General features: G+C 37.4%; 1 protein-coding gene across 1 annotated transcript in view; it reads left to right on the forward strand.

The window, feature by feature from the left end:
- Positions 1-11,500, forward strand: part of SLC15A5 (solute carrier family 15, member 5) — a 141,220-nt gene that overhangs the window by 7,143 nt on the left and 122,577 nt on the right. Inside the window, exon 2 of the mRNA XM_006866064.1 lies at positions 5,747-5,969. Coding sequence (XP_006866126.1) covers positions 5,747-5,969 — 223 coding nt within the window. The remainder of the gene's footprint in view (positions 1-5,746; positions 5,970-11,500) is intronic.

Genomic DNA, 11,500 nt, shown 5'->3' on the forward strand with positions numbered 1-11,500 from the left:
TATAATATATATATATATATACACATAGAGAGAGAGTTAACCATACCTATATCAGGTTTCACAATTGGAATAATCACATTTCAATTCCCAAACTACTGGGAATGCTGGCCCAGTCAATTTGACATAAAACCTTAACTATTGACATATCTTGACAGGTGTTCCATCAATAATTGGAGTCTTGTTTTTTCACCAATGCTTTCAGTGCAGCGTGGACTTTTTTCAATATCATTGCTATTTGATCATATGCTACCTCCTGAAATGGTTGAATGTTGAGCGATCCTTTTTGGTACATGATTCTATGTATTCCTTCATTATTGCAACTTGAGCTGCCATTTGAAATCTTCTGTTCAACTCTTCTACTTCATCATTTTGCTTTAGCTACCCCTGGAAAAGGGCATCATACTTGGTAAATTAGAGGGCCAATGAAAAAGAGAAAGATCCCCAATGAGATAAATTAGCACAGTAGCTGCAACAATGGGCTTAAATATAACAATGATTATGAGGATGATGCAAAGACCAGGAAGTGTTTCATCCTGCCGTGTTTATTAAAGCTGATGGACAGCACTTACTAACAACAACAATAATATATTCAATATTAAGTTCTAGCGTCTCTTCTGACATCCATTTCTTTTCTTTTCTTTCTTTATTGTCTTTTAAATGATCTTTTGCTTTCTTCATGTATGATGTCTTTGATTTCATCCCACAACTTGTCTGGTCTTTAGTTATTAGAATTCAATGCATCAAATCTATTTTTGAGATGATCTTTAAATTCAGATGGAATATAATCAAAGTCTTATATAAGAAAAAGTAGATTGTTATTAAGTGCTTTCAAGTCAGTTCTAACTAATAGCAACCCTGTATAGGGTTTCTGATGAGCAGCTGGTGATTTTGAACTGCTGACCTTGCAGTTCAAATTGACCTCATAGTCTGGTGCATTATCCCATAGTGCTATACCAGATAGAGTATTAGATAGCGTATTGTTGTTGTTGTTGTTGTTAACTGTCATCGAGTCAGTTCTAATTCATAGTGACCCTATTAGGGTATTCAAAATTGTTTATATTGTTTGGTTATGTTTTAAAAATCACCACTGTAATCTCTTTTTGCTATTTGTGTAAAATATATTCATAAAATTATAATAAATAGCAAAAGCTATCTCTTGGCCCACCACCTGTCTGTCAGCGTCTATCAGTACTGCAGTGGCTTCTATATTGCTGTGATGCTGGATGCTATGCCACCAATATTTCAAATACCAGCAGGGTCACCACAGTGCACAGGTTTCAGTTAATCTTTCAAACTAAGACTAGGAAGAAAGAACAGTCAAACAATTTCTGACAAATTAACCATTAAAAACTTTATGAATAGCAGCAGAACACTGTCTACTATAGTGCAGGAAGATGAGACCCTCAGATTGGAAGGCACTAAAACTCTGACCATGAAAGAGCTGCCTCCTCAAAGCAGTGTTGTTGTTGTCAGGTGCCATTGAGTCAGAACCGACTCATAGCGACCCCATGCACAGCAGAACGAAACAATGTCCGATCCTGGGCCAACCTCACTACCGCTGCCACACTTGATGCCATCACTGATGCCACCTGGCTGATCCATCTTGTTGGGGATCTTCCTCTTTTTCTCTGACCCTCCACCTGAACCTTTACGGGAGCAGAAAGCCTCATATTTCTCCTGTGGAACAGCTGGTAGTTTTGAACTGCTAACCTTGCAGTTCACAGCCCAATTCGTAACCACTACACTACCAGAGCTCCTTAGATGATGAAATTGAAGAATTCCACCAACTTCTTCCATCTGAAATTGATCAAACGTGCTACCATGATACATTGATAATTACTAATGATTGGGATATAATCACTAGAAATAAGGGATAGGGATTGGTAGTTGGAAAATTGATAGAAATTATGTCAAAGATTGAATGATAGAATTTTGTAAGACCAATGACTTATTCATTACAAATAACTTTTTCATCAATACAAATTATGACTGTACACTGGAATACACAGGGACTAAATTGACTACATCTGTGGAAAGAGACAATGAAGAAGCTCAATATCATCAGCTAAAATATGGCCAGGAGTGGGCTGTGGAAGAGACCATCAAATAGCTCACATACAATTTCAGGTTGAAGCTGAAGAAAATGTAAACAAGCCCATGAGAGCTAAAATTATGACATTGAGTATATCCCACCTGAAATTAGAGACCATCTCAAGACTAGATTTGAAGCATTGAACATTGCTGACCAAAGACCAGAGGAGTTATGAGATGACATCAAGAGTATCATATGTGAAGAAAGTAAAAGGTACTGAAAAAGAGGAAAGAAAGAAGAAACCAAGCTGGATATCAATGCAGACTCTGAAATTTCCTCTTCAATGTAGAAAATCTAAAGTAACTGGAATAAATGATAAAATGAAAAAAACATAAACAGAAAATTTCAAAGGGCATCTTGAGAAGAGAAAGTAAAGGATTGTAAAGAAATGTGCAAAACCTGTGGTCAGAAAACCAAAAAGGAAGAACACACTCAGCATTTCTCAAACTGCAACCAACAATTTGCAGATGACACAACTTTGCTTGCTGAAAGTGCAGAAAACTTGAAGCAGTTACTGATGAAGATCAAAAGCTACACCTTCAATATGGATTATGCCTCAATGTAAAGAAAACAAAATTTCTCACAACTAGATCAATAAACAACATTATGATAAATAGAGAAAAGATTGAAGTCGTCAAGATTTCATTTTACTTGGTTCTACAATCCATGTTCATGGAAGCAAAGTCAAGAAATCAAATGATATATTGCACTGGGCAAATTTGCTGCAAATTTAAAATGCTAAAGAGCAAAAATATCACTTTGAGGATAAGGTGTGCTTGACCCAAGCCATGATATTTTCAATCACTTCCTAACACATTCAAAAGCTGGGTGATGTCAAAGGAAGACTGGAGAAGCACTGATGCATTTGAGTTTTGGTGTTGGCAAAGCATATTGAATATATCATGGACTGTCAGAAAGACAAATCTGTCTTGGAAGCAGTACAGCCAGAATATTCCTTAGAAGCAAGTATTATGAAATTTGGTTTCTGATTTTTAGACATGTTATCAAGAGGGGCCAGTCCCTTGGAGAAGTCTATATGCATAGTAAAGTCTATATGTCTGGATCAGTGCAAAAAAGGATTGTCTTCAACCAGATGAACTAGCACAGTGACTGTAACAATGAGCTCAAACTTAGCAATGATTTTATGGATAGTGAAGAACCAGGCAGTATTTTTTATTGTGTTAGTCACCATGAATCAGAACCAACTTGACAGTTCCTAATAAAAACAACATCTTTTGGTCATGAGATTATTTCTGTTATTGTTAAGCATCATCAAAAGGGTTCCGACTCATAGCAACCCTATATCAGGTTTGTGAGACTATAAATCTTTGCAAGAGCAGAAAGCCTCATCTTTCTCTTGTGGAGTGGCTAGTTTGCTTGAACTGTCAGCCTTGTTGTTCACAGTTCAGTGCTTATTCTACAAAGCCACTGCACTCTCAGTCATCAGATTATGAGTATTTTATGCTATTCTGGGTATTTTTTAACATTTAAAAAATCGTTTGAAATAAGAATGCATTACTTTTAAAATCTGATGGCAAAATACTATTTTTTAGAAAATGATGATTTGAGCAGTTTAGCAATGTTGTTGTTAAGTGCCATCAAGTCTGTTCTGATTCATACCTGTAAAGTTTCTAAGGAACCGCTGGTGAGTTTGAAGCATCGACCTCGCAATTCAAAGCAACCTTGCAGTTCTGCACTAATTCTACAGAACCACACCAGGACTCAAACAATAGAGATTCCCAAAAGAGGGCAATTGTTCTGGATTGCTCTATGACTTCAAACAAGTTACTTACCTTCATTTAACCTCTTACTTTATTTGAACATTTTAAATAACAAAATACATCCTCTGACATTTTTTTCCAAGATGAAACAATATAGTATCTGAAAGTACTTTGCAAAACCTAAAGAGCTTAACCAAAACAAGGAATTGAATATTCGTAAGTTTTCATGAGTGGTCCTTGTGAAGTGAATGTGCAACTTTCCTTGGTCATCCCCTCCTTCCCACTGAGCCACATTACTCAGTTTACACTCCTTGCTCTCCACAAGAAGGCTCCACCCATCTGTGGGAGAAGTGAAGAAAGGATAGTTTAAAAATGGTTTGTGGGCAGTGTCTGACCTCAAACTTTATGAGGGGGTGAGAGAATAATCACCATTAGCGCTACCCCAAAGCTGAGGAGGTCAGACATACCTCTACTTTTCAACCATTCTGATACCAGTTATCCCTCCTACAGAACTCTCTACATCTCTGTTAGGTTCTGTGTTGGAAGAAATACAGCCAGAAAGCTTCTTAGAAGCCAGAACGGCCAGACTTCCTCTTTTATACTTTGGACGCATTATCAGAAGGAACCAGTCCCCAGAGAACATAAAATCTTTGGTGAAGTGGAGGATGGGAGAAAAAGAGGAAAGCCTCCAGGGAGTTGGCTTGATACAGTGGCAGCAGCAATAGGTTCAAGCATAGCAATGATTATGAGGTGGCACAGGACTGTTTCATTCTGTTGTTCATAGGGTCACTATGAGTTGGTACCGACTAGACAGCACATAACCCCACAAAGGTGTCATGTACCTTACTTACATTACTAATAATTTAGCAAGCTATGCCTTCCCCTTAGTGGGCCACAAGCATCTCACATTTGCATAGTCCTCTCCAGGATTCTTGGTGTGGCACTGTAGGATAAGCACTGGAATGCTAAACACAAAGTTAGTGGTTCAAACCCACCAACCTCTCCTTGGAAACCTGATATGGGGTTGCTACAAGTCAGAATTGACTTAACAGCACTTAACAACAACATCCAGTCATTTGTTGTTGTTGTTGTTAAGTGCCGTTAAGCTGGTTCCGACCCATAGTGACCCTGTATAGGGTTTCCAAGGAGCAACTGGTGAGCTTGAACCTCTAACCTTGCAGTTCAAACTGACCTTGTAGTCCAGTGCATTAATCCATGGATCCACACAAGGACTCGATACTGCTACAATTCCTAGTGTGGCACTGTGGATTAAATGCGCTGCATTGCAAGGTTGGTTTGAACCACAAGGTCGATGGTTCAAATTCACCAGCCACTCCTCAGAAACCCTATACAGGATCACTATGAGTTGGAACCAACTCCACGGCACTTAGCATCAACAACAACTGCTACAAAGGCAGTATCAGAGCAACTATGCACTGCACTTCAGGAAAGTAAGAAAGAAAGAGAGGTTATATTCTCCTCTAAATACTAGAATAATATTCTTCTTAAAAACTTTTTATTTAACAGGCCTCTGAGATGTCTGAGGCCATTGAGTTTTCTATCACTGTACTTATTAAGAACAAATGTCCCTTGTTAACAATGGTTTTCTCTGGGGGTGAGATTATAGACATCTTAGTTTTCTACTTAATGCATTTCTGAATTGTTTTAATTTTGCTAAATTAGAGGTGATTTGCTTCTTTTTCTTTTTTTTTCTGAGAAAAAAGATAGTTCAAGCTTGAGGGGCAAAACAGCTAGGATTCAGAATTAATTGAACACTTATTGAAGTCACAACTAGAAAAAACAGGCTATCCGGAAAATTTCAACAATTAATGTAAATATTTTAATACGAATAATATAACGATGCTTTTTTTTAATTGATTGGCAGTTCAACTAGTCTATGCTGTATTGATTCCCCCTTTTACTCTACCTACAGGTACTGCTTTGTTATCTGTGCTGGCTTTTCCCTCAGAAGATTTCTATATGGGCTCTTACTATGTGATTAACATGATAACAAAGAAGGAGCAGAAGAGCCTGTTCTACATAGCACTGTTGGCCATCTGCCTTGGCACAGGTGGAGTAAGAGCCATCATTTGTCCACTGGGTGCATATGGCCTCCAGGAGTATGGATCAAAAAAACAACTGTCATTTTTTAACTGGTAGGTAACATCTCTAAGGAGATCAAATATGATTCTGATATTCTTTTTCTTTGGGTTTCTCATTGCTTGTTTTGTAGTCCTATTTTGATGATAGTAGTTCAGCATCTGTCATTGTTTGGGCTGGGTAAGTGGCAATGTGACTATGCCTGGGGCAATGATTTAGTCAGTTCTGGTGGAAGCACATGAGTCAGGTACAGACCTATACAGCTTGCTAGCACCTTTCCAAGATGCATTGATACCTTTATCCTCCAAGTAAAGAGGTATGAAGTGACTTGTCACACTGGATAGAATGAATTTGGGTTAGAAACCAAATAAGTCTGGATGGAAGTCTCAAGTCTCAAGTCTATATAAGTTTTACTAGAGATAGTAATATAATCAATAGATGCTAATCAATAGATGGCTGTTAAGTTGTTGTTAAGTGCCATTGAGTCACTTCTGACTCATAGCAACCCTGTATAAGGAGTGCCTAGTGAGTTTGAACCACAGACCTTGTGGTTCAAACCGAACTTGCAGTCCAGTGCTTATCCTCTAGTGCCACACCAACTACTATTACTTATGTCTACACTGTAATCATATAATTTGAGAGAGATGAAAAATTGACATGGTAATTCATAGAGAAGATAAAAAGCATTTTACAATTTGTTAAAGTATCAGTCAGTGCCTACTTTGCCCCAACACATAAGGGTTTATATTCTATGAAAACCAAATGGCTTTCTGTAAATCTTTGTTCTTCACTAGTTCTTATACAGTTTGTATGTTTTTGAAGAAACCAACTTCTATTACCAAATATAAATTCAAAAAAAAAATTAAAATTTAGGTTAAGGGGAAAGTAGTTCAGCATTTAGTACAGAATTTCTTCGTTGTAGTTACTCAACAGTGGACGTTAAATATATCTGAAATACATTAAGTCTTTTGTTCCTTCTTTTCTGGGAAAGAAGTTGTCAAGTTTTTTTCCCCACATTATTCTGTCTTTTCATCTATGTTAACAATATGTCAAAACAATGCACAGACAGCATTATTTAATACCAATATTTAAGGAAAATTCATATGAAAGTACTAAAGAAAAAAATAAAATAAATACTTTCTGGGATTTATGTCATTATCTAAGGCAGTTTCTTCTTCCTCTCATCCCTTCATTCCTTCTTTCCTCCCTTCCTGCCTGTATTCCTTTCTTTCTTCCTCACTCTCTCCCTCCTTTCCTTTTCTCTTTCCATCCTCTCTCCCTCTTTCTTTCTTTCTTTCTTTCTCTCTTGTTCTCCCCCCGCCCCTTTTTTCAATTATATTAATATTACCAAGCACTCAGGCCTGTTTTGGATTAAATCCAAATGTCAGAGAATAATGCAGTTTTACCAAAGGTGTAAGGGACTATTTAGTTCCTATAGCAAATTCTGCCTCCTTGACCTGCCCAAAGGAGAAAGAAAAATCCTTCTTTTTTATTCTATTCGGAGGTTTTAATCCTTAATTAGCAACATCATTTTGATTAAATAAGACTCTGGAGGATTAAGACTGGAGAGCAATCAGTTGTTCTGAAAGATAGCTCTGGAGAATTTATTGTACTGTGGTCTTAGTCATTCAGAGTTGTGTTTAATCAAAGTGACATTTCTCAGTGTTGATTACAAAGGAGACATTATATGAATGAAATATTTCCTCTGGGAAATGGAGGGAACTCCCCATGGATCCGTGCTTTAGGACTTTGGGAAGGAGGATGAGAAATAAGTGAAAATGAATTTCTGCATCTATGAGGAGCCAAGTCAAATTTCAGACGAGTATATTTTGATTTGCAGGTTTTTATTATTTTCTAATTTCACCAAGGAGTCCTTGTGTGGCACTGTGGGATAAAGTTCTGGACCACAAGGTCAGTTTGACTCTCAAGGTCAATGGTTCAAACTCACCAGCTGCTCCTTTTAAACCCTATACAGGATTGCTATGAATCAGAACCAATTCAACAGCACTTAACAACACGAACAAATTTCACTAAAGTCTCTGGGAAAAAAATTAAAAAGCTCTGGCAAAGTTTTTTAAAAGATAAAGCACCTAGGTATGTATATTAAGAATTAATCTTATTTTTAATGTAATAAAGAATATTTGGATGGTAAAATCCTGGAAAGCTGAATTTGATTGGATTTGCTTTTTTTTTTACAATTTTATGAGCAACCCTCTATTGAGTTTATAAGATTGAATGTTGATGCTATTCCTGTACACTGCAGGAGTTGGTGACAAGATGGACCGAGGCCCTGCTGTTCCCCCACCCACAAAATGAGAATATCTTGGAGGACTCTTGTATAGTTTCTATATAAAGCAACCTAGCACATAATAGGTATTCAAATCATGATAGCTATTATTATTACTACTACTATTATAATACGATGAATAAACCATTACTTAAATGGTAGTAAAAGAGAACCCATTTAAAGGAAGGCCATCTTTAAGATGAACAACCCAGCAACTCATATTCTATTTCTCTATGTCAATTATGCCAGAAATTACAAGCCTGGTTAGTATAATAGATTTCAGAAGTACCTTTAAAAAAAGTAACACACCACTTGAATCTATAACCACTCAAAGGCTGTACGCAGCCCTGTTTGCGGCACAGATGTCAGATGATCATAGTTACCAGACATGTAATGAGATGTGTTGTTACACCTATACCACCTAAAGCTTCCCAATGATCATGTTAAATAGTATAGACTGGAAGTCTTAGGCACTGAAAGCTCTGCTTCCGAGAAGAGCTGCCAAAAGTAGGTGAGAAAACCACTCCAGCCAACATTACCATCTGGTACTGGATCTTCCTCAACTACACACTTCATTGAAAGAATAAAGCTAAACCCCCTGAAATCAAGAGGCAGCATATTCTGCCAACATCCTTGTGCTATTATCCAGATTGGAACCTCATTCTTTCAGCATTTTCTAAGATCTGAGGTGGACAATTAAGAGTTGCCACACTGGAGATAGTCTAGGTAAACACACCTGTGCAAATTCTTTCCTGAAAGCAAAAGTAGGGTACATAATTAAGTCTGTTCTTGATCATAATTTTAAATTCTACCAAAACTAAGTTCAAATCTTGCTTTCATGTTGCTCTACAACTCTGATCATTTGCATTTCATCTGTAGATCATAGTCTGCTGCTAATCGGTTACCTAAGAGGATTATACAGGTCAAAGACCCAAATAGACTATCAGAAAAGATCTTGAAAAAAGTCTAGAAATTGATTTTTCCATTCCAGAAAATTTTAATATCTGGTACTCAAATTGATTCTGCATGGCATCTGTCCTATAATGAAATGTTTCTGAGTCTAATACTGAAATTTAATAGTTTTTTTTTTTTATCTTAAGAAAACATTAGAGGTAAAAATTTACCGTTCGACGGTATTTTCCTCAAGCTATTTCAATACTCACCTGAGCATTGTTGTAGAGAAGTGATTTTTAATGCTAGATGAACATGACAGCTACCCAAGAACTCAAAGAATACTGATGGCTGGACCCCACTACTAGAGGCTCTGGTGGTTAGAGATGGGGCCCAGCAGTAGGAATTTTTTTAAAGTTGTCTCAATAATTGGAAGTGACTCTTGATGGCGCAAATGACTAAACACTCAGCTGCTAATCAAAAGATAGTGATTGGAGTCGCTAGGTAGGAAAGCTTAACTACTAACTTAAAGATTGGAGGTTTAGACCACCCAGAGGCACCTCCAAAGACAGGCGTGGCCATCTACTTCTGAAAGACCAACAACTGAAAAACCTTTAGATCACAGTTCTCTCTCTCTCTATTTTCTTTTTCTGATATAGAAAAAGCTTTATTGTCAAATATATCCAGTGCAGTGTTATTTATTGTAGTGAAATTTTGAAACAAGTGATGTTGTTGTTAGGTGCTGTCAAGTCGGTTCTGAATCATAATGATTCTATGTACAATAGAACAAAAACACTGCCTAGTTTTGTGCCATCCTTACAATGGTGTCTGTGTTTGAGCCTATTGAAGCCACTGTGTCAATGTGTCTTGTTGAGAGCCTTCCTGTTTTTCATGGACCGTCTACTTTACCAAGTGTGATGTTCTTCAGAGACTGGTGGTTCTCACGATAACATGTCCAAAATACATGAGACAAAATCTTGTCATCCTCACTCTAAGGAACATTCTGGCAATATGTCTAAGACAGATTTGTTCTTTGTTTGGCAGTCCATAGTACCTTTAATATTCTTGGCTATATTTCAAAGGCATCAGTTCTTTGGTCTTCCACAGTTCTCTTTTGACACCCATGTAGTTGCTATGAGTTGGAATTACTAGGCAACTGATAACGTATTTAAAGTTGATAGCACTGCTCTACAGCAGTGTTGCCTGATTTTAAGAGTCACATGGGGGTGGGGGGAGGCTTGTTAAAAACTGTTTCTCAGATTCTCTTACCAAACTTTTTGAATCAGAATTTCTTGGAAAGACAGCTGAGAATGGGCATTTTTAACCAAGTACTTAGGTGATCCAGAAGATCAAGCAAATTTTGAAAAAAATTCCACAGCAATAAAGAAAGGAAGTTTTAAACACATTCTAGAGGTAGCACTGAAAAGAGGAACTGAAGATGGGTTGAGCTTGCCTGCAGCCAAGCTCCTTTGGAAATTTTTGGGTGAATCATGGCAATATTTACCTATTGTTGTTGGTAAGTGCCATTGAATCGGTTTCTTTTATGTGTGTTAGAGCTTATATTCTAAGCACTTGGTTTGCTGAAAGCTGCAGCTTACTGTGAGTGCCTTAACTCCATTTTCAATCTTCACATAAATTCAGCTTTCATTTGAGTTCTTTCTGACCATTAATTGAGAATGTAAAAGGATTTGCCCTCAGGTAGACTGTCTTTGGAAGTAGATGACAACTCCTAGGTGTTGGGCTGCTAACCACAGCTAGCCAATTCAAACCCACTAGCTGCTCCTCAGGAGAAAGATAAAGCTATCTGCTTCCATAAAAATTTGCAGTCTCTGAAACTCTACATATGGTTGCTATGAATCACAAAGAATCCTGGTGTGGCACATTAGGATAAGCACTAGACTACTAACAACAAAGTTGGCATATCAAACCCACCTTGAAAACCTTATGTAACCTTGCTATGAGTCAGAACTCACAATCAAATTTATAGCAGTAGATTTTAGCCAGCCTAAAAAGGACTTTACTAATTTTAAACCAGCCTAAAAAGGACTTTACTAATTTTAAACCATTCAGTGTCCCCATGTTCTGTTGTAACAACTGCATCTTGGTCCAGGTACAGATTCCTCATGAGCACAATTAAGTGTTCCAGAATACTTATTCTTCGCAATGTTGTCCATAGCTTGTCATGATCCACGCAATCAAAAGCCTTTGCATAGTCAATAAAGCACAGGTAAGCATCTTTCTGATATTCTCTGCTTTCAGTCAAGATCCATCAGACATAAGCAGTGATATCCCTCATTCCAGGAGAAAGATGAAGCTTTCTACTCCGTAAAGATTTACACCCTCGGAAACCCTGTACAGGGTCGCTATGGGTCGGAACTGACTCGACGGCACTTAACAACAACAACAACA

This window comes from Chrysochloris asiatica, unplaced genomic scaffold (genome assembly GCF_000296735.1).
Source record: "Chrysochloris asiatica unplaced genomic scaffold, ChrAsi1.0 scaffold00086, whole genome shotgun sequence".
Lineage (NCBI taxonomy): Eukaryota > Metazoa > Chordata > Mammalia > Afrosoricida > Chrysochloridae > Chrysochloris > Chrysochloris asiatica.